This window comes from Solea senegalensis, linkage group LG6 (assembly GCF_019176455.1).
Source record: "Solea senegalensis isolate Sse05_10M linkage group LG6, IFAPA_SoseM_1, whole genome shotgun sequence".
NCBI lineage: Eukaryota > Metazoa > Chordata > Actinopteri > Pleuronectiformes > Soleidae > Solea > Solea senegalensis.
Genome location: NC_058026.1, coordinates 17301540 through 17325540, shown reverse-complemented (window position 1 = coordinate 17325540; position 24001 = coordinate 17301540). Strand labels below are relative to the sequence as shown.

General features: G+C 39.9%; 2 protein-coding genes across 2 annotated transcripts; one reads left to right on the top strand and one right to left on the bottom strand.

The window, feature by feature from the left end:
- The first annotated feature begins 4303 nt into the window (after positions 1 to 4303).
- LOC122770972 (N-alpha-acetyltransferase 15, NatA auxiliary subunit) lies at positions 4304 to 20607 on the top strand. The gene is made up of 12 exons (XM_044028210.1): positions 4304 to 4495; positions 12897 to 12981; positions 13082 to 13186; positions 14719 to 14876; positions 17538 to 17672; positions 18852 to 19005; positions 19229 to 19348; positions 19453 to 19548; positions 19712 to 19818; positions 19944 to 20016; positions 20139 to 20308; positions 20419 to 20607. Exons 1-12 carry the CDS (start codon positions 4442 to 4444, stop codon positions 20605 to 20607), a joined length of 1446 nt encoding a protein of 481 aa, XP_043884145.1. The 5' UTR covers positions 4304 to 4441.
- A 44-nt stretch (positions 20608 to 20651) lies between these two features.
- Positions 20652 to 22736, bottom strand: LOC122770971 (tetratricopeptide repeat protein 29-like). Its single transcript, XM_044028209.1, has 7 exons — positions 22669 to 22736; positions 22433 to 22569; positions 22288 to 22341; positions 22114 to 22173; positions 21874 to 22019; positions 21416 to 21592; positions 20652 to 20899 (listed from the first exon to the last, which is right to left on the bottom strand). Exons 2-7 carry the CDS (start codon positions 22549 to 22551, stop codon positions 20652 to 20654), a joined length of 804 nt encoding a protein of 267 aa, XP_043884144.1. The 5' UTR covers positions 22552 to 22569; positions 22669 to 22736.
- Between the last annotated feature and the right edge of the window lie 1265 nt (positions 22737 to 24001).

The window sequence follows — 24001 nt, the reverse complement described above, 5'->3', positions numbered from 1 at the left end:
ACCCCCCAACACACACACACACACACCTCAAGATCTCCAGAGAACACAATCTTGAGGTGTTCATTACTGGTGTGGAAAAAAGTAGAGCAACTGTTGATTGTACCAACAGCCGGGATGATTGAAACTCACCGGTTTCCAACACAAATCCAATCAGACGAGAAGAAGAGCTGCAGGGCTTTATCATTACATCTGCTGCTCCTCACTATTATTTATTATTTATTGTGTGAAATGTCAAACATTATAGCATATACAGTAGAATATATCCATCACATGCTTATAAGTCTTCGTATTCTTCTTCTTTTGACCTCTCCCTTTAGGGGTCGCCACAGCGGATCCTCTCCTGTTGCACCAACATCTATGAACCTCCTTTTCCCTTTTCTCCTCCTGCCGGCAGCTCCATCTTCAACATCCTTTGTCCAATATATTCACTGTCCACCCTCTGTACGTGACCAAACCATCTAAACCTTGACTCTCTTACTTTATTTTCTAAACCTGAGCTGTCCTAATTTCTGACATCCAGTCCATCCTGGTCACTCCCAACGTAAATCTCAGGGTCTTTGGACTCTTCTCGATACATAGACCACAGGTCCTATGAAAGAGCCATCAAAAGAGAAGAATCATGTCATATTTTCCTCATATATCATATGCAAGCGGTTCAACTGGTGACACCTGCCAACACCACCTCTGCCCTTGCATGCTCAATGTCAGATCTCTGACTATTTCAGGCGTGTTTTCTCACTTCTTCAGGAACATGATGCATTCAGTGACCTCTCTTTGTGGTGCTGCGTGAATCACTGTCGTCATAGAAGCAGGACACAAAGCCTATTTAGAGAGGATAATTAAGTTTAGGGCCTGAATCTTTAGAATTGGCTTTTACTCATTAATGCTAAACTGCATGTGTCTGTCATCAGTAACAGGCGTGATTTCAGATGTAGCCAAGTACCCTATTTCAAACAAAACATGCTTGAGGGAAAGTAAAATTGCAAGTTTTAAAGTACACACAAAAACAACTGTAAGTAAATGTAATTCATTACTTTCCATTTCTGTCATAGTGACATTCAATGTTTGAATCAACACTTTTCTCACACACACACTGTACAGTACATTAAAGATCTCAAACATGCGGCCCGTGGGCCACATTTGGGCCCTCCAATCAATTAGGGCCTGGCTTTTTTATATCGTGTTATAGTTAAAACATGGCCTGTGACCTCCTCGTCCTTTAAACACAGCAGAGGTGGGAGAATAGCAAAAATAAGCAAGATTTTATGTTGTAATAAAATATGATTTAAGTCATATATAAGCTTGTTTAGTGTTTTGTGCTTTAATCACAGTTGTCCATATGTTGTTATTTACTTATTCTGTCTGCTTTTGTTAGAGGTTTTTTTTTAGTGTGAATTATAGGCTACATAATTTCATATCAAGACAAATGTGTTTACTTTCAATTTCTGTGAAATATTATCATGAAAATGAAGTATCATAATGGAATATTGTAATATGGGAGGTGTCCTGTAAAATCACAGTCAGCTGATCACATACGGCCGTAAGTTTTCCAATAGTCTGCTCGATGATTTTTGAGCCGTGTTCCGCTGCAGGTTTCTGTTCAGCAAAATGAGTGAAACCAGCAAAAGTGACATTTCTGAGTGATTTTCTTTATTTCAACATCGGTAATAATCACACAAGAGTGATCGTCTTGTGAATAAATATGCACTTGTCTTTGTTGCTTCTTTGAGGAGTCAATGAACCAGCGTTGAGTCCAATTTAATAATGAACAGTCTGTCTCTTCCTGTAGCCAAACGCTAACAGACACCATCAGCCTCGCTAACACACTCAGGAGGCTCAGTTATGGGCTCTAATCACAACGATGATGTGTCCCAAAGAGAACGAGATGAGTTCATAGAAGCACTCTCTCTTTCCTGTCTTTCCTCCTGGAGTAATACGGTGAAGAAATAGCTGGAGAAATGTGGAGTGCAAAGACATATGGAGGGAATAGATGTGAACGGGGGATGAGATTGTGTGTGTGTGTGTGTCAGGTTGATGGATGTGGTTGCAGGAGCCAGTGTGGTGGTGGAGGAGTAGGAGGCCACCAGATAACAGCAGAGCAAGGCCTAAGCTGTCTCACACCATGAATAAAACACCACGAAAATCTCTCTGCCTCTCTCTCTGCCTCTTTCTCTCTTTCACACACACTCAGACAGGTTTCTAATTACCTAAGGGATGACTTTATCTTTCTCTTTGTGTTTCATTAAGTTATTTAAATGGAAATTATCGGAGTGGGAATAAGTGTTCTGTATGCTGCCCTGGTTTGTTTGAGATAACCTGTTTGTGTTTGTGTTTGTGTTTGTGTATGTGTATGTATAAACATACACATTCTGACCATGATGCTCTCTCTCCCTCTCTCTGAGCTTCAAAGAAGACCATATTTTGCTGTGTAGTTGTGAGCAGTGATGTGGTTTCACCTCTTTTCTGTCAGTGTGGCGCTCTCTAGTGGTGACCGACTCTGTTATGTATTAATTGTTATTATCATTATTGTTATTATTATTATAAATAATTGATTTAAAACTGGGGCCACAGTGCAGCTGCCGATAGCTGTAGAGGAAAAATTTGGAATTGCGTTCATAACACACAATGCTACAATATGTGTTTATACTTCAACAGGATTCCATTTAGCATTTAAAGTGAACCCGAGTGCTGCAAAAATGATGAGGAAACATTAACACTTTAATGATGATACTGAGATAATAGAACTTCATTTACTGTTTAATGTTAATATAATAATACTGCCTTTACATGGTGGCAAAGATTGAACTGAACCTTATAATAACAAAGTAACACATTGTTTTAAGCCAGGGTTTTTTGTAGAGATGTGGAAGTGTACATCTCAGCTTATTAACATTTGGATATAAAAATATTTGATTGTTTGTTATATATATATATCATTATAAACCCTCTCAAGTAAATACAGCCATGGTGATGTTGGCAAGATATTTATTTGAAAACAAAACTGAATTATAAATATAAAAACATACCATGTGAAATATAGAGTAAATACAATATACTATAACTAATTACATAAATATATAGTAAATTCTACTACAAACATAAAGCCTATACATTATTGTTTGAACTAGTGTAGCGTGTGAAATGAAATTGGGACTTTCGACTCATTTATTTAAATATCTACTTCCTCCTCTCTGCAACCCATCTGATGTTTTCTGTCTTGTAAAAGTCAGACTTTTGAAACTCCCTCCAGGTTATCTCCACGACCAAGCCGGGCAGGGCACTAGGTATACGGTGCCCTCTAAAAGTATTGGAACAGTGAGGCCAATTCTTTTATTTTTGCCATAGATTGAAAACATTTGGGTTTGACATCAAAAGATGAATATGAGACAAAAGATGAACATTTCATGAAGTCTCACTTTTTGTGCTGAGGCTTCAGAATGTATGTCATAGACTAAGAATAGGTGTGTGGTTCAAGGAAGTGCTCTATGATTTGGTCCACCATTCAAAATTAATATATGGGACAGTGGAACACTACGCTGAAAATGTTTTGTTTCTGAACAAAAATTAACAAACATGTTTCCCCAAGGTAACACAAGCACATTCACTGTCCTCACCCCCTATTGTATTATTTCCACATTAACATGTGACCATTGTTATTTCAAAAGGTTAAGGTTTAAATCTCACAAAAATATAAACTAATTATATAGGTACATCACATATTTAGTGTCATCATGGAGAATAGATTAATTCAGTTTAGTTTGAAAAGTATACACAAACCACTAATGTCATAAAAATTTAATAGCTCAACCTCTATTGTTTTTGTCCAGTAGATGGTTTAATGGAGCAAATTAAGCCTCAAGAAGCTTTCCCTGTGAGTGAACCAATTTGATGAAAAGCTTTCAATGCTTCATTATGCTTCACCTATCCATCACTACATCTAACATTCATACATGTTTGATGTATGAAAACAAGGCTTTGTTGTCTTTCATTTACTTCTCGGGCTCATTCCGTATGCTAGCAGTGTTTTGTTGATAGAAATTACAGACTGGAGCTTTAAAGATGACCCTTTAAATTGTCATAAGCATGCATTCATAAAGTGTGTGTGTGTGTGGGGGGGATTACACTTTAATATTTAAATGAATCATACAGTATCTGTATTTTGTATCAAATTCACCAATACCCAGATTGGGTTTCTTTCCATTTGTCATGTTGGGCCATGTGTTAAACTCTGCCGCCGCCATTTTGAATAGTGGCCTGGCTTCCGCCCCCACGTGAGGAGGAAGTGAGTGCAGAGAGAAAACGGAGCAATCGAGCGGAGCGACAGAAACAGGCGAGCCGGGCCAGGGCCATCATTCACTCAGCTCTACTCATCTGGACTACCCGGGCTAACTTTAGCTACATGTGCTGAGGTCGAGGGGGGAAACTGATCTCTAACGCAACAATGCCGACAGTTACTCTTCCGCCGAAAGAGAACGCTCTCTTCAAGAGGATCTTGGTGAGTTTGTCGGTGAAGAGCCGCGGCTTTCAGCGGCAAATGACGGACTGAAAGCTCTGGCGGAGAGTCGGTGTAGCTCTCCGGTGTTAGTAGTAGCCTCAGCCTGGCTAGCAAAATGGCATCATTGAATGAGTTAGCTAGCCTGCCCCGGCCCTAATGTGCGCTGTCACCGAAACACGAAACAACAGAGACTGCTCGTGATTTTAAGATTATTTTTGTTTTATTTAGCGCGTCTATACAGTTAACGACACATGTGCTTGTTGTGATAATGGAGCTGACTGTGGTAGTTAGTGAACACAGGCCTCGTCACTTGTCAAACACAACTTAGCGCCGTTGTTAGGTCCCACGATGGCTAACTCGTTAGCCGGTGCAACATTCGTGTGTTGTTTAGTTCGCGTCCCACGCTGCTTTTATTTGTGTTGTGGACTGTGTTTGGCGATTGGCTGCATAAACATCCCGTACGCTGATATGTAGAGGTACACATTTGACATGTGCAGGCTTGGTCACGCTAACTTGGCACCTGATTTGACGTTTGAAGTGGCTAACGCTAGCTAACCAGATAGTTCAGGGTTAGCCGACATGGGTGTTATGGTCAGTGCTAATCTGTGTGTGTGAGTGGAGGGGGGGCTAGAGAGGGAGCGGGGGACCTCAGCCAACAGCCACATTACTAACGCCAGTCTGGGTTAGTTCAGACCAAAGGGATTGTACACCAGAGGAATATGTAGAAGGACCGGTGTGACTGTGTCAGCAAGTCTGTGTCTGCTTCAGGCCTGCTTTGGTATGGCAGCTAGTAACCCACCCATCGTCCACCCAACCATCCACCTTTTTTCACGTTTACGCCTTTCCATCATGTGTTACATTGAAAACTGAAGGGTTATATGAGATATATAATAAACCATAAGATGCAGTGTTCACTCACTAGTTTGTGCTCTTAAGAAACTATTATTAAATAGGGGTGGGGCAAAATATCGGTTTGGTGATGTATCGTTGTCCTTCCTTGTGCCATGCGATAATCGATATGCCAGGGCAAAATCAATAATTGAATGACCAAATTAATGCACTCTATAACATACAGTCCCTGCCAGTTTCATTCGCTGGGCGTTACTACTGCATTTCTCCTTAATAGTTTACGCTAGAAAATATTTTTGACAGTCAATGTTGCAGTTAATATTTCAAAATTCAGACCACACATATTTAGTGCCGGACATACAGCATTCCTAAACAGACACACATAACAAGAAAAATTTCATTGAATTCTGGAAAACAAACATTCCACAAAATGTAAACTAAGCAGGCAAAAATCTAATTATTATACCCTAAATGAGAAATAAACAATGGATACCCTGCTGAATTAACCATAAAAACAATACATTTTGCAGGGTCCGATGCCTTTAAATTAAGACTGCATTGCACATTTATCTTTTGCATTAACTTCGAAATAAATAAGGGAAATAAGTGTGACAAGAAAATGTACAGCTTGGTCCAAATGTCACGATTCAAGATTTGTCAGTTTGTGTCTGTGTTTCACATAAGTGAAGTGTTCAGCTGCTTTTGTGAAATCAAATTTGTCCAAGTGTTTGTGACAACTTGTGATCCTCATCCACCTTGTCCCTTTTTCCTGAGACAGGCTGTTTTGTTTCGGAGCGAGAATCTGCTTTCGGCATGCGCGCTGTACACAGGAATTATGGTGGCGATCTTCCCCAGCTTTGCCCCAGTCAGGGTAGATTTCCCCAAAAGTCATTATGACTGTTTCACAAGCAGTTTGGAAATTCCATACCCATACAGAGCTGTCATCAGTGGCGCTGTAAACCCTGGTTTCCTAATGAGGGAAATTTGGGCATAAGTTACCCTGGCCCAAGAAGAGGGAGTTTACAGTGGGACAATGGATGAGAAAGCTATGTTAAGAGAAGCCCCATCTATGTCCAATACATTACTTTATGCACTTTGTTCTCCATGGTGTGAATAAATAGAGAACTCCTGCACGTTTATCTTTTCACAAAAGTTTTGTTTTCCTATGTATTGATTATCACAGAACCATTGTATTGTGCCATTGCTGGTATTATGGACCTTGTATTGCGTATAGTATCGGGAGGTACCCTGTGATTTCCACCCCTACTATTAAGTGGCAATAGAGTTACTAGGAGTATCACATTGGCTGTATTTTGGCTGCACATTATCAGGAAATCTTGTTTTTATAATGTGAAATATTGTGATGACAATATGACTTGTGTGATATATTGACACTGACCTGCTGTCGCCGTTTTGCAAGCATCATAGACCACAAATCGTAAATCATATGTAAAAAATGGACATGGATCTTCAGGTGCCTCCTTAAGCTAAATAGGAAGTGAAAATATTGTTTAGAAATAAGGGGATGACTGCTGGTTCTAAAATGATACCGGGGGCATTGTCGCATGCAGCATCAAACATGTCATAAAGCCTTGTCTAACTTTAATACAAACCTAGTGCATACCCACAGAAAGGTCAGAAACTTCAAAATACCATAAAAAACATTCTTATGTGAATGTCGCGGAGAGTTCATAATCTCTCGCTTTTGCGCATAATAGGTTCCATTGTGTACTCGCATCTTATTGGAACCATTTTATTGGTGTTCCAAACTGATCTTGGCCAGAAATGTTTGGCGATCAGTGCATCTCTACTTTGAAGCATCAAGATTTGCAACTTAGAGGGTGCAATGTTGATGTGGAATTGGAGGACAAGAGGCTTCACTTGCGACCAAGCTCCTATTGGACAATACCAGCTTTCGGTCACACTAGTGTCCACTCAAAAGAGCCTTTTTTGGGTCCCTGCTCGATAATGACATGCCCAATCTAAATGGACTATATCTCTGCAATTACAAGCTATATGTGAATTAATTTGGTATCAAAATAAAGATAACACTTGTGAGATTTCAGAAGTGTTAGTTTCACTGTAGATGCCACTGTATCAAGAGTAAATGCAGATGGAACCCAGTGTAAATGAAGGATTTTTTTCCCTCGCCTAAAAAAATATTGCATTTCAAAGGAGCTTAAAAACTCAAGGAATCATGTAACAACATGTGGACATGAGCTGTGCAAAGTCTGATGCTGCTGAAGTGAAGCAGAGTAAAATTGGAGGTTTTAGTAAAGTGATGCTTAGGGGTTCTCTAGTTTGGCACCATCTGTGCCATTTCTTAGGTACCAAATTATTAATATTTACATGTCACTACTGATGTGACTGATCTGGTTTGAATAAAAAAAAATGACTTGCATATCAATATATTACCCTCAATAAAATAAAACCATACAAAATGATTCTATTTGTCTCTAACATGAATAGATTTACTGAAAATAATATAATAAAACTGTAACAATAATAACAGCAAGAATAACAACAATAACAGGGAGAAAAACAAAAGAAAACATGAAAAATCTACAATCAACTATTTATAATAATTACAATTTTCACTTTACACAATATTTACAACGTTCACGCAGTATCACAGTAATTATATTTGCAGAGAAAAGTGGTCGATTGGTTAATTTCAGTGATTGACGGCTCGTTTTAATCCTCTGAACCATTAGAACCAGGCTCCAGCCTCCAAATGCATGTCAATGACTTCATTAAAGTGTTATAAAGACGCAAATCCGTATGACGCAATTTGACAGTCATTCGCCCTTCTCCAATCAGACTTGAAACTTGAAAGAGCACGGTCAGGTAATCACTTCAATTATATCACTAATATGATAATAGCTGCCTATTAAAGTGTAAGTTTGAAGTATAAAGAGTATCAACTAATCATTTGCCTGTTTTCTTTTTTCAAGGCATAACACAACGCCACTCATAAGCTAAAATGCTAGCACACAGACAGACAATGGCCATTGCTGTTTAGTGAAATTTGTTCTTTATTATACTAATATATAATATTTTATTTTAGCCCTGCATTATACTAAAATAAAATCCTGGCTCGAACCCTGGTATTGTGCAACCCTGCATGGGATTTCAATTCAGAGTAGTTTTTACTGCCTTATATACAAGCCTGCCTCTGCTTACATGCCATAATTGCTCAGTGCCTGTAACATGTCAGCAGCTTGCAGTTTATTGTTGCCAATTCTTTCAGATAAACATTTTTTTTAAAAATTTGTATTGAAAGTGCTGGAGTAAGTGGATGTTTCTGGGCAAAATGGAAGAGAGTGTGGAGTTGTTCCCTGTTGCAGGAGAACCAGAACTGTGACTTGCACCTAATAATAATAATAATAATAATAATAATAATAATAATAATAATAATAATAACCATAAATAAAAATGAGTGCCTGTGTTTGCAACATGGCAGCTTATTTTCCCCAAGCTATTGTTGAGTCCAGGTCTATCACATTCAGTGTATTAATCAATTACTAAATTAGCTGCAAACTATTTGACTGTCACGTAATCCATTTTAGTTAATTGTTTTTCATAAAATGAAAAAAGTGGTGTCTTTATTCATATATGACATTAAGTTGAATATCTTTGGTTCCTGAAAAAAATAATCAAGTTGCCACCAATTGACATTGGTGACAACTCATTTATTAATCATGAATATAATCAACATATTGTGAAAATAATAAGAATTATATGACATATAGATTTAGATTTTCAGTACAATAATTGTTAAATTACCCATGAAATTCCAAATTATGGAGAAACTTACTGCACGACATTGTGTACCTAAGTCACTGTTGCATTATAATTTGGTGAATAAAAGACCTTTTGCATCACACGCCAGTGCAGGCAGATACATATTAGTAATGAGTGTAATGACTAAACACTTTTCTAATACTAGAAAAGTCTACTAGAAGTCTGCAATAGTTTGATGTGGTTTGTGAATGAGGAACCGATAAATAAAATCTTTAATGTTTCTGTAGTCGGAATGTGATACAAGGCGGTTTTCTCTCTGGCTGTAGTTGGAAGCCGACCACACCCCTCTTTATTTTTGTTTTCCCTGACTGTGCCCAAATGCATTATTAGAAGTTGGCAGCTGCCCAGCTTCTCCATGGCAGTGCAGTTTGATTCAGTTCAGTTGTGTTCTTGCAGGGACAGGGGATACTTGTTTCCTTTTAGTCTTGTCTTACACTAGAGTTGCACTTAGCACCACTAATACCATTAAAAGGGCAAGTGTTTCTTCTTGTTGCATGTAAACTCCCCTGGGCATTTTTAGGGCAATCCATTGCACACAACCAAGTTCTCCATATCTGCACCAACACCAGACGAAACCTGTAACTGGTGTATCGATACAACACAACCCAATATGCACTTTGAACCATGTTAATACAAGACACAAAAAATATTACTGCTGGGATAACTTTTCAGAGTCATGAAACCTGAAACCAAAGTAGTATAAATTAGTGGGTTTTGTTTTGAAATGTGATAACTGCATGTTTATAATTATAAAAGTGGACCTCTAAGAATATCACATGATTTTACTGATTCCTGTAGTAACATGCCTGTTCAATGAGGAGTCTCGGTGATAAATGGAATGAAACTGAGTTGAAGTGGTTTGTCCAGGATTATCTGAATGTATAGGATAGGGCTGGAAATAGCTTAAATATTTCCGACTAGGAACAAATATTTGGAACACTTCTACACTTTTAATGTAATGTGTCCCGGGACCCAGGGAGATTCAGTGATTACTAATAAATGTAGTCATTTTTAACAAAGTGCAGCGTTTAACTCGTTTGATCTTATATGGCTATGACAACTATCAACTTTAATATTTGCAAAATAAAATATGCAAACATAGAACTTTATACAGTATGAGGTAAATGGCACCAAAATAAATACATTCAAATAAAACAAATCATAAAAATAGCAATTAAATACTTTGTGGGTACTTTGTGAGTAGAACATTATAACTGAAATGGCACAAAAATAAATAAGGTGAATCATATGTTCTGCATTATGAGTTCAAATAAGACTGTAGAAAAATAAAGCCTGTAAAAGATGTCTCTGTTGCACTGTTTAAGATGGTCAAAGTTTTTCAGGTTCAGCTTTTGTGGAACCCACTAATTCAGGAAAATGGCACTCGCATCATGTCGATCAGTTTCCCAATCAGCACAGAGACTGCTGCATAATGATTAAGATTACCAAATGGATAATTGCATGTATTGGAAAGTTTATGCATATTGTTATAATGTTGGTTATGTAGGCTCTGTTGCATTGGGGCAGCGCAATTTATGTGCACTGTAGCGGAAACTGGGGGGGTGGGGGTACAGCGAATTGGCTGGATACAGTGCGCGTCCCATCGACGCAACGACGGTAAGGTAAATGCGTCCTTTCTATTATTATTTGTGCCAGAGACGCAGGGCTAACAACATTGCTGTACTTGTGAAATTGTAAATGCCTTCACTTAACTGAAACCAACAGCAACCACAAAAGACTTCCTTCCAACATGCCATGAGCATTTAGCTTTAGTGAAAGCTTTGAAAAGTGTGCCCCTGTGGCTTCTTTGCAGTGAGACCTGCAGCCCAGAGCCGTCATTCTGAGTTATTTTGGGTGAGGTAGAGAATAAGCTGGATAAGTGCAGCTGGATAAGTGCAGCTGGTGGCGTTGGTGTTGCTAAATTTACGTTAAATGTACAGAGCTGTGTGTCTGCAGTAGCATTGGTACACTTGCGTAACTTGCGTAACTGAACTTTGACTATTTTGTCCTGTGTCAGACCATGTTATAGGTAAATTGTGTTGCAATGCTAAAGCTCACTGTTTGATCACTGCTTTAATAGAGCATTTTCAGCATCAAGGAATGTTTCAAATCAGTGGATAATGATGACATTTTCGATATTTAAGATTGAGTGTTGGTGGTGTGGAGTTTCACTGTGTGGAGTTTTTTGTGAAGTCATTTAAATACTCGATAATATCAATATCCATATCTTTTAAAACAACTATCACAATATATCTTGCCCTCTTTTTCAAGGTGATTGTACACTTAAATGCCAGTGTAGTTATTTTATTTTCAGTTTCTGCGGAATACAAATTATTTCACCTAGACTTTACACACTGTACCCTTACATTGGTGCGTTTGCCTTCAATAGGGTTTATGTCCAGAGGGGTTTTTGTTTGTTTTTTCAACTTGTCTCAGTTCTCTTAGATACATTTGAAAACTACTGTTAGAGATTCACCAGAAATTCGGCGACCAAAGCATATCGTCCGAAAATGGCCAACAAAGGCATTTTCGGTTGTTGGCCAAAAGACTTAACACTGAAACGAAACGACAAAAACAGGATGTTGTGATAACATGTAAAAACTGCAGTCAGCACGTGCCTGTCTATTCCTGCTTAGAGTCTGTCCAAGATCAGTTTGCAACAATTTGTACAGTAGCATCATGGTTGTCACTGCACTCTCCCTGCATGAGTTGTGGTGCTGTAATCTGGCAAAGGTGCAGCCAGTTTGTTTTCATGCTCTTTGACTTCTTCTCTCGCTAATAAATTATGTTTGTGTTATGATGTGCACCCCCGTTGTTAAAAGTTGTAACTACACAGCAGTCATACATAGGGGAATCAGGCGAAACAGATGTTGTCACTAACTATAAATTCCTAATGATAACTAATCAGTAGTTAGTCATTAACATCCCTAGTACTTCTTGTATGTTGCTTGTCCGTTACTTCACTGAGCAGACAGTCTTCAACACACATCACTATCAGCATACACACTTTTGTTGCATAGTGTCCTTCATGTGTACAGTTAACCTAGAGTGATGTATGAAGGTGAAACAACTGGCAGGAGAAAGGACGTGTTTCCTCTGTCCTTTAGCCCCATGTCTCAGGGAATGGTGTAATTCTTCACTTCGCTCAACAGTGAATTACTTATAATTTCATAACCGACCTTGGCCCCCGTATGTTAATTTGACGTTCTGTTTTTTCGCCACTAGTCAAGTCGGTGGTGAGACGATGAAAGGCCATCTGTCGGTTTAACACCCTCTCATTTCTCTCTCATACACACATTAACTCTCTGCCCTGACAGTAGGTCACTAGCTTTAAAAGTGGTGGTTTACTGGATGTGCATCTTTATATCTAAATATAATTTGATGATAAAATGCTGGTCATGTTATTAATTCAGTTTAATGTTGGAAAATATTTCAACATTATGTGCAAAAGTCTAAAAATATTTATATGGATAGTTAGACCCTTCGTAGGAGTGTGTTTATTGTATTTGAGGTGTCTAACTTAGTTTTAATCCAGTTTGGTTTAAAATTGGCAAATTGATTTGGGGTGGTCTCAAGGCTTGTGCTTTTGATTCTTTTTTTTTTATTAAAAAGGTGGTCGCAACATGACGTCAATAGACTGTACTGTGGCATTATCTGTGTATTTTGCAAGCATGTACCACTTAGTCTTTGACTCATCACCCTCTTTCTCTTGGCCTTATGTGATTTTTCCTTCTCTCTTTTTTCACAGCGATGTTACGAACACAAACAATACAGAAACGGCCTCAAGTTCTGCAAACAAATCCTGTCCAACCCCAAGTTTGCAGAGCATGGGGGTGAGTAGCAGAAGAGTAGATGAAAAATGTATCCTCCTCAGTCAGTGTATGTCTCACAATATCCTGTACTCTAACTGTCCTGTGCTTGTCTTCCTTTCAGAGACCCTGGCAATGAAGGGCTTGACCCTGAACTGTCTGGGGAAAAAGGAGGAGGCCTACGACCTGGTGAGACGAGGCCTGCGCAATGACCTCAGGAGCCATGTCTGTATCCTTACATGGCAGTTTTTCCTGATGACTACTCTGCTGTTGTTTTACAGCATATCATATCTGCTCAAGATATGCTCGTCATCCACCCGTTGTTTTAGAGCCACAAAAACTGAGAGGTTTAAAAACATTGCGGACATTGCAAATTCTAGGGCTGTTTTAGGCCTCACCAGTAACACTGTATTTTGTAGCTAAAAAGACGATATAATGCAAAAGTTTTGTGGTTTCTCCTAAAGTCTTTCTTGTGTGAAAACAGAGACCTGTGCAAACTAATTTAACTTTCAGTTTAAGTCACTTCCACACTAGTTCTTATTGGCTATGACTTGACCATCAGCTGTGAACAAAAAGCTCTGTCAATACTTTCTCAAAGTACAACAAACACCTGCTTTATGTTAATATTGACACATGCATGCCCAGTCTAACTGAATGGTCACACTGTGTATTTTAGGTCTGTTACTGTGGACACAAATTATACTTGTACTATATGGTGCTAAAACACTATTTTTGTGTCTACAAATGCTGTTTTGAAAAGAAAACATAGTGATATGGAGGTAGCTAAAAGCAGCTGAATGTGTGTGTTGGATGCCCTGCGGTGCCTCAGATTGTTCAGGAGTTCTTGTCTCTGTAGAGGCACAGTCAACTCATCTTCCCTCTGTTCTTTCTTGTCTCAGTCAGGCTGGAGAGAAATCTGCACGTCCGCAGCCAATAAGTGCTTTCTCAGACTAAGTGTCCTGTCTACTCAACAAATCTCTAAGCAGACTCTGCTGTCTTTGTATTCTTTTATATAGTCATTGTGTCTTTGGGGGAAAAGGGTGACAGACATGCACCCTGATTTCTTACGATTAATTCCTCTCCTACTATGATTTAGCACAGTTGTAACATCTGGATCGATCTGTTACACTCAATCACACGGTTGGGTTGTTCAGCAGCTGCATATGCAGTTCATTATGTTCAGTGCAATGCTGGGTTGTAGTTGCAGATTTGTGGTGTTTAACGTACGGCTAAGTTTGTCGTTCTCTTTTACAGTTGTGTTTGGATTTTCCCAGTGAGAGTAGTCATCGCTGCTAAGCTAACAGGTAGACTTGCATAATATGTGAATATATGTGTGTAACACAGTGAGTTAGCGAGAGTGTCGCCAATAGACGGCGAGAAACAAGACAGGTTGGTGGTCACAGTGTTAAAAGAATAGCAAATTGAGTCGTTGTAGAGGATAGTACTAGACGCAGCGCAACACCAGTGAAAGAGGAAGGGGCACAACACGTTGTCACACATCAGCTCTTATCTGTTGCTTTTAAAGGGACACCGCACCCGTTTAACTGCTGGTCCAGTGGCCACTCTTTGTGTCTGAACCTGTCTGAATAGGAGTTGACATCATGTGTGGTTGTGGCGGTGGCTTGTTGCCCTCTCATGCCAACAACCCTTGTTGAACGCCTACGTGTTCTCTTCACAACCAACCCTGGACATAACATTTGATTGGTTGTGCCACCTATGAGTGTGTGTGAGTGTGTGTTTTCCTTAACCTGTGCGTCCCAGGCTGGCACGTCTACGGCCTACTGCAGCGCTCGGATAAGAAGTATGATGAGGCCATCAAGTGTTACCGCAACGCTCTCAAGTGGGACAAGGACAACCTGCAAATCCTGCGAGACCTGTCACTTCTTCAGATCCAGATGCGAGACCTGGAGGGCTACAGGGTGAGGACTGTGAGGGTTTCGGGGTGCATGGGTTTTACCTGATTGGACAATAGTTCTGTGGTATATTTTATATTTCGAAATGACAAAGCAAAGTCTTGGTACTGAATCTCAAAACCCTGCTGTGAAACGTTTCTTAATAATACTGGAACAAAACAGATTTTATTCATTTGTGGTGAATGAACTTTCCTGAATACACTCACTCCCATCTGTCACAGTGCCTGGTCCAGGGCTCAGTATGGCGCTGATCTGGAAAAGCTGCTGTGTATCAGCAGGCAGAGATCAGGTTACAGTCAACCGTCACTATGTAGAACAGCTCTCATGGGACAGGGCCTGGGATTTCGATGCTTATTTAGTGTGAGGTGCAAAATGACAAGATAAAAGTCTGTTTGAAAGCATTACATATGGATGGGAGCGGCCTGGGCCAGGGCATATTAGACCACCAATGTCTTTTTTTGTAAATACTATGAATCAGCAAAATTGCTAAATCTCCTTGCGCTGCCAACTGACACCTCAGTAGTTTTACTCTTTATCTCCCCACTGCACAAAACATTACACAACAGTACTTAATGTTATTTTCTTTTAATAATGATGCTAAAATTGTTATACTTATAACCGTTCTCGAATCAGTACTTAAACAGCTGTAGTGTGTAACGTTTGGCCATGTTTGTGTTTTTTATGTTATTATTCTGCCTCTTTTTGACTTTCATGAACAAAAATGAGGTAACATTTTATTTGTTTGCCGTGTCCTTTATCTGCTTCTGTTTGTCTTGACTGTAAAGAAAGAATGTCGACGGGTGACACGTAATCTAAAAACCACAATACCAAAGCCCCTTTTCCAGCTGTTCCCAGGTTGGCTCAACACAGCACAGTTAAGGTTGTGTTTTCATCAGAGGCGGACAGAGTACACAGCTTCATTACTTGAGTAAAAGTACAGATACCCCTTGCTAAATTTTAAAAAGTACGAGTACTACAGTCAGATGTCTACTTAAGTAAAAGTACTGAAGTACTTGTTTTTAAAAGTACCAAGAGTACAAGAGTATATTTTCTAAATATTGCATTACTACTGCCACAGTGCTTACATTTATGTACAGAAATGTCCTACATGGAGTTATGAAAAATGTTAATGTTAATATTATCTGACCATGGAGAGTTCACAAATCAGTGGCGCCTGCACAATCCAATCACGTTTGAGAGGGAAACCAAAAATTGAGGGTTTCCGAGATTTTTCTTTTTTCCTTTTTTTTTTATTTATATATTTTTTTTTTAGAAGAAGTAATGGGTACTCACGGTTATGGATAGAAATGTAGCGGAGTAAAGAGTACAATATTTGCCTCTCAAATGTACTTGAGTAAAGTACTGTACTCAAGTAAATGTACTCCTTTACTGTCCGGCTCTAGTTTTCATTACAATATAGTACTACCTCAACATGGGCGGAGTCATCACCACACAGCTGCATGGAACTGCCGTGACTTCGCTTTATACGCCACACTGTAAAGCAGTTGTTTTCAGTGTAACTGAATCAGAATCAGTTTATTAGCATTAAAAAGATTTGTTCAGTACTTCCTCCATGACCGGAGCAGAGACCCACAGAGACAAAGTCACTCCACTGAAATACAGCGGCAAGGTTTGTGATGCCAATTGCAATCGGCAGTGCTGTCGCTAAATACACCAGACTCATGTTAAATATCGAGATTTTAGACATTTCCCTGGTAATAGTTGGAAATAAACCCATGTTTGTAGGATTGTTAAGTCTAGATTGGCACTGTTCAGCTTGATTCTTGTGTTGGACGTCTTGCTCATGCCTCTTCCTGTGACAGCGCTCTAAGAACCTCGCCAGTACTAAAAAAAGTACCAGGTACTATCACTAATAGAAGTGCTAAATAACCGTGTCGAGTCGGGCTATTGGAAACATGCCATAAGAAGCACAGAGTTGTGAGGGAGCTGATTATTGTTCAGAAGGCATTTAGCAATTGTTGGAATTCATTGGCCATTTGTTGGTATTTAAAATACCAACAAATGGCCAACCAACTTTGGCCAACCAACTTTGCACCACAGCCTTGCAAATGTCAGTGCTATTTAAGCATAAAAATGAGCAGCACATAAACACTTAAGATGTATCAATAATGTAATGAAGCTAATCAAATTACAATAAATACATAACCTGAAATATACACAGTGCTGGGTAGGAAACTGCAGCTTGTGGAAACCAAAATTTGCATTGTGATTCAGTCGGGTAGATGCCATTGGAGTTGTGGCACAGGAGAGGATGTTGATTCTTGGCACATTAATGTGTTCTGGATATAGGGAGGGGTTGACAGATGGGAGGTTTGTTTCCATTGGCATAGTTGTCATCTCCACAATTGTAGATGTTACTCCAGGAGCTTGACTTGATTCAGTGTTAACCTTTTTTTAAAGTTGTGTCATGTGGTTGGAAAATATAAACTACTCAAACTATCAAAAATGTTGATAGTTTCATATTTCATGGTTGGTTTGGGATATTTTCACTATTCCTTTAAACTTTTATTTTACTGAGTTACTAAGTAAATAAATAATAATTTAATACCAATTTCAACATCACCTACAATGAAGTTGGATCAGTTGATTCTGCTGTTCAGTGTGACCAAAAAAAAAACCTGCATTTTTTTGTTTTTCCTTGTATAGGAGACACGGTACCAGTTGTTACAGCTGCGTCCAGCCCAGCGAGCTTCCTGGATCGGCTATGCCATCGCCTATCACCTCCTGGAAGACTACGAGATGGCTGCAAAAATTATTGAGGAGTTCAGGAAAACACAACAGGTGAGACACAGTCGGTACTGAGCACTCTACAAAGTTAGTTGTACCTGTAGATAGATTTGTTTTGCAGTGTCAATTGACAAACATCGTATAGACAAACAAATGCTCAGTATTTTGTAGAGACTGTCACACAGCAGTGCAAGATGATGTATTGTGGCCACTCACTTTTACTCATGAGTCTTAAATACTGTATGTGTGTGCATGGGTTTAAACCACATTGGCCTTCTGGTTTTCTTTCTTTCTCTGGTTTGACCCTGATAAGACTAGTCTGCTTCCTGCCTTTGTACCATGTACTGTATGTTATACAACAAACTGCAGCAACAAAGCAAATGCACGTATACTTGAAAGAAGGATGGAGAGTTTCCTGAACTGTACAAACATAGAAATTCACCCAGTAGCTCTAGTTATTTCTCACTGGTCAGAAATGGTGAGTGTTGCTATGTTATATCTTGCGCTACTGTTATCTTTAACTTCCAGACGCACTCCCTTTTACATTAACGTAAAGACAGTTAAACAATTCTTTGGTCTGCACTAAAGGGTTCACCGATGTGGGGTTTTATATGGCCAAATCAAACATTTTGAGTCGCTTTTCTTTTTATCCATATAATACAATAATACTGTTAAATGATGAATAATGCAAACAAACTAATTTTAGTAACCAGTTATTAAATATATTCAATGTACATTTTATTACTCTGCACTACAATTAGTGTATAGACTAAATATTAAACACACAAATAATCACTTTTCTTCTACCTATATTATTATATTAATCCAGTATTTGGCCAATTAATAAATCATCATGATGATCAGATGATTTCTCTAAAAAGAGGCAAATATCTGCTTGATTATTAACCGATTAATCGGTCTACCTCTCGTCACCACCACATACAAGTAGGCCAGAAGTTGAACAAGAGCCCTTTATTTTAAATGTTTATTCTTTTCACATATGGGTAAATATTTGAATATACATAAAAACATTAAATGGCCTGCAACCTAGTAGAAATAAGTTTTCATGCCTCGATGGCTAAAATGAACACCACCTTACATTTGTAGTGTACTGTTATCCTCCCTTCTGATTTTCTCCCTCTGCCATCTGTTTGTGATGAATAAGGCCAACAATTCCTCATATTCTACGTCTGAAAAAGACTTAATAATGTGTTCTCCTTGGTGTTTGTCCAGACGTCTCCAGATAAAGTAGACTATGAGTACAGCGAACTGCTGCTCTACCAGAACCAGGTGCTGAGGGAAGCTGGCCTGTACAAGGAGGCTCTGGAGCATCTGTCAAACTACGAGAAGCAGATCTGTGACAAACTGGCAGTGGAGGAGACACGAGGTGAGCTGCTGCTTCACATGGACACTCGCACTGCCATACTGCAGACAACCAAAGCCTGTTAAAATCTGATGGATCGATGCAAAACACAAACAAGAAGGCTTTCGGTCTCAACGTTCCTCTACCTTGCAGATTCAAATTTTGCATATTCATACGTTGAATCTGTTTAGTAGCGATAAACAAATGTACCTTGACATGAGAGAATCCCATTTTTCTGCTCTTGTAGGAGAGTTGCTGTTAAAGTTGGAGCGTCTGGAAGAAGCAACATTAGTTTACCGTCGACTGCAGGAGAGGAATCCAGAGAACTGGTCCTATTACCATGGCCTGGAAAAGGCCCTAAAACCAGGTATGGCACATTTGTTACTCCAGTCATTTTTTTATTATTACTGACCACTAAAACATTCTATCATTCATTTCATCTTTAATCTTATTCATTCTTTGTTTTTTCAGGCAGTGTAGAGGATAGACACAAGATCTATGAGGAAGCCTGGGTGCAGTTTCCTAAAGGACTGGTTCCTCGCCGGCTGCCCCTCAGTTTTCTCACTGGTGTGGCTAATAATAATTTTTAATTAAAATGTCTGTCTCTGTGGTGAAAATGTAATCTCAGGTTACTATTTGAGCCCTCACTGTTACTTCATATTATATTCTAACAGTGCTTGAAGTCATTGGACTTCACAGAGTTTATCTTTGATCCTTTGTCTGTCTACAGGTGAGAAGTTCAGAGAGTGTCTCGACCGATATCTCAGGATGAACTTTAGTAAAGGCTGTCCGCCTGTCTTCACCACACTCAAATCACTGTACAATGACAAAGAAAAGGTGATGGCTGCTGCTGCTGCAGATGTTTGAACAATCTAAATCACAAGATATTCAGAAATATTCCTTCACAACAGTGCAAGTTTTACTGCGGGTGAAGTAACCCACTCTGTTCTCTCTTCTCACAGGTGTCAATAATAGAGGAGCTTGTGGTCAGCTATGAAACGTCATTAAAAAGCTGTAGAATGTTCAGCCAGAATGGTGAGGAGAACAATTCAGACTGATCACTGACAAATATTGACAAATATCATATTTTAGATTACCTACTCCAGTCTTTCAGTTTGAAAGGCCTAATCTTACAGAATCGGCTTGCTCTCTTGCAGATGATGGAAAGGAAGAGCCACCGACCACATTGTTGTGGGTACAGTATTTCCTGGCGCAGCATTACGACATGATTGGTCAGCAGACACTGGCTTTAGAATACATCAACGCGGCCATCGAGAGCACGCCAACACTTATCGAACTCTTCCTTGTCAAAGCCAAGATTTACAAGGTAACACGTCCTGGACATGTGTGTTTGCTGCCGAGTATGTAACTGACAAATGTTCTCTTGTGTTGCCGTCTTCAGTCATGACTGTTGAATTGACCTTTACCCTCCCGCAGCATGCTGGGAACATCAAAGAAGCCGCTCAGTGGATGGACGAGGCCCAGGCTCTGGACACTGCTGACAGATTCATCAACTCCAAGTGTGCCAAGTACATGCTGAAGGCTGGCATGATCAAAGAGGCTGAGGAAATGTGCTCCAAGTTCACACGGGTGAGGAATACTGTCTGTGTGCACACAGCCAGCTGATGAGCTGAGAAAGACTGGTGAATACTAAAGTCAGAGATGGATTTTCAATTTGGATTAGAACACAGTGTCTGCACTCCCTGTGGGCTACACGGGTGGCTCCTGTGCAGCAGCCGCAGGGCGTCAGTGTAGTTCCGGGCCTCCAGTGGCGCGTCAGCGAGTCGGTCGTAGATTCTCCACAACGTCCCGCGCACCCGCATCTGCAGGAGTCGCCCGGTCGAGTCCGACCAGCTGCTGCCCCCTTCAGTCTGTCTGAGGCACTGCTCTGCCTGCTGCCTCGCCTGCTCCAGCTCTCCTGCACACACACAGTAGCGGTTCAAACACACAGGGATCTATGCCGAATTAAAGACAACATGTTGTTTGTTGTGGAAAGATGTGAAATGGTGGTCTATTTATGTCAAATACATGCATGTAAGATGATTAATGCCAAATGTAGTCATTTTCTCAATGGAGTTTTTTTTTTACAACAAAAACTGAAAATGGTGGACATGAGGGTTCAGTAAGGTGTGTGTGTGTGTGTGTATGTGTGTCCAGGTATTACTAATGTTGTGGGGACCTAAACCTGTTTACACAGTCACATTATGGGGACTTGTCCTCCTTGTGGGGACAAAAAGCAAGTCCCCATAATGTAAATTACTACATTTTAAGGTGAAGATATGTTTTAAGGTTAGGTTAGGTTAGGGTTAGGGTTAGGATTAGGATTAGGCCAGTAGTAATTGTGGTTAAGGTTAGAGTAAGTCTCCAAGAAATGAATGTAAGTCAATGCAATGTCCCCTCAAGTCATGAATGTCGAACGTGTGTGTGTGTCCACCTTGCTGCAGGTACAGCTCAGCCACACAGGCCCGGGCCTCGGCGGCTGCCCTGCAGTTCCCCGCTCGCTCTCCTCCTGCACAGCTGCGGAGGAAGTGCAAACTCAGGGACCGGTCCTCCGGCGCTGAGAAGTACTGACCCAGGACCAGACGCTGCTCACACACCACAGACCAGGAACCTACACACACACACACAGGAAACAGTGTGAGGAAAATCCTGCATCATTCTCTCATTTTTTTAAATGTTAAATAACAAAACCCCATTGAGAAAATGCATCACTTTTACATTAAACCATGATACAGACCTGTATATCATACAACCTGACCATCATTTTACATCTTACCATAACAAATGACACGCTGTCTTTAAATCGGCATACATCCCATAAATGAGGCAGCATGTTTTGTTTTGTTTTGATCAGTTTTCATTACACGTGCGTGTGTGTGTGTGTGTGTGTACCGCTGCGCTCAGCTTGCTCGGCCCGGCACAGGTGAAGCCTCATCGTCTCCAGTTTCTCTGGCTGAAGCTGCTGAGCTGATCCTGGATCAGACTCCGCCCTCTTCTGCTGCTCCACCTGAAGCAGAGAGAAGAGCTCAGAGAACGACCTGAGAGATAGAGGGAGGGAGGGGGAAAGAGGGAGAGCTGTGCTGTGATTGGTGGAGGCCGCAGATCAATGAAAGGTAAATGTCAATCACACACCTGTGAAAACCTTCCTGCAGCATCTTCACACACACACTCTGTTTCTGGCTGTTCCTGAACCTGCACGAGAGACAATAACATCAGTGTGACAGCAGGGGGCGCAGTGAGCCTGGAATTTGACTTCAATATAATAGAAGTCTAAAAACAGTTTTCAGCGTAAAAGTCTGAACTCACGTGGCAATTTCTTCTTTCGAGCTGATCTGAGGGAATTCATCCACGTTCTTCATCCTGCACACACACACACACAGTTATCTCAGTGAGGTCACTCACAAACACAATACTTCACCCAGAAAACCAAACAAAAAACACTTAAACACACCTGTGTTGATCACCTGATCTCCACTTCCTGTTCCTGTTGCTGATGTTGGTGGTCGTCGTCGTTAATTCAGGCAGAAACGAGCGTCCTCGTCCTCGTCTGTGTCTCACAGCAGCGTCCATCCTCACCTGTCAATCACACTGAAGCGCGCACACACACACACACACACACAGTTTTTAAAAAATAATAATCTCGACGACACAAACTTTGGTTTAAAAGTGAAAAAGTGTGAACTTTACCTTGAGCTGAGAAACAAATCCTCTTCAACACAACAGCAGAGTTTTCCCGTCGCCACGGCGACGCAGGACAGGCCGCATTCCAACACTGAAGGGAGCTTCACTTATCCCTTGCTGCTGCATACCATTCAGAATCAACTGTCCTTAATCTAATCTAATCTCTATAAATAATGTTGTATATTTGTCATATTTATATGAGAATTTTGTGGGTTTTATTTTGATATTTATAGTTATTTACTTTCACAGTGTGTTTTTATGTCATATTATAATTTAATGTGTTCTCCTACAGGACAAAAAAACGTTTTCACTTAACTTAAAAAAGACACTTAAATATCAACTAGAGCTCAGAGTTGAAACTAAGCTGTAATAAAACTTTGTTTCACATCTGCGATGGAAACTGTGGCTCTGAATGTTTCTGTTTGCTAATAAAGTTCTAATGAAGACGGTGGAAATGAACGACAGCTGTTTCCTCCGTCGCTCTCTCGCTTTGTTGTTGTCGTACAAATTAGCTGCCAGTGTCCTTCGTTCGTCATTAACTCACTTGCTGGTTCCAAACTTGATAATAACGTGTTTAAAACGGAGACTGTTTGTTTTTCTCAGTTTGTTTATGTCGATGTTTAAACATCTGACAGCGACACAGTAGCATAAACACTAGCATGAGTGCTTTTCCTCAGTGTTCCGAGTAAATGTTTTGTTTACGTGTGTGTGTGTGTGTGTGTTAGACACAGAGATAACCCTCTACGTGACTTCAGACACATGATATGATTCCACACACACACACATAATAAAATCCACGTCAGTTTTTTCCTAAAATCACTGATTTTCTCTATGGATTTTGGTCTAGCTAATGTTAGCGAACACTAACAACACATGATACATGCTGATGACATTACCTAATGTCATTCGCTACGGGATTGCTAACGTGATTGCTAACATTATTTAACCAGCAGCATCTCGTGGTTTAATTTAACGAACATTACGTACGATAACAGCATGAAGAGTAACTTGTACATTAGCTCATTTTAATTCAGTTGTACTCAGCTAATAACATGACTAGCATCTTGTAGTTGTGTGCGTATCTGTTTTTAAATACGGCAAATATCCAGTCAAATTTCAAGGTCATAAATATTTCTTAAAGGCAGCATAGAGCAGCAACGGTGGAGGTTAACATAAGCTAATATTACCTACAATCACAAGCTAAGCACATGACTAGCATCTGTAAGTGGCTAATTTTGGCTAGTTCTACTATCATAACATATTGATGACTAGCATTGTCTAAGTGACTGATATGACCAGCTAACCAGCATCTGGTTAACTTTAGCTAATGTCAAACTAG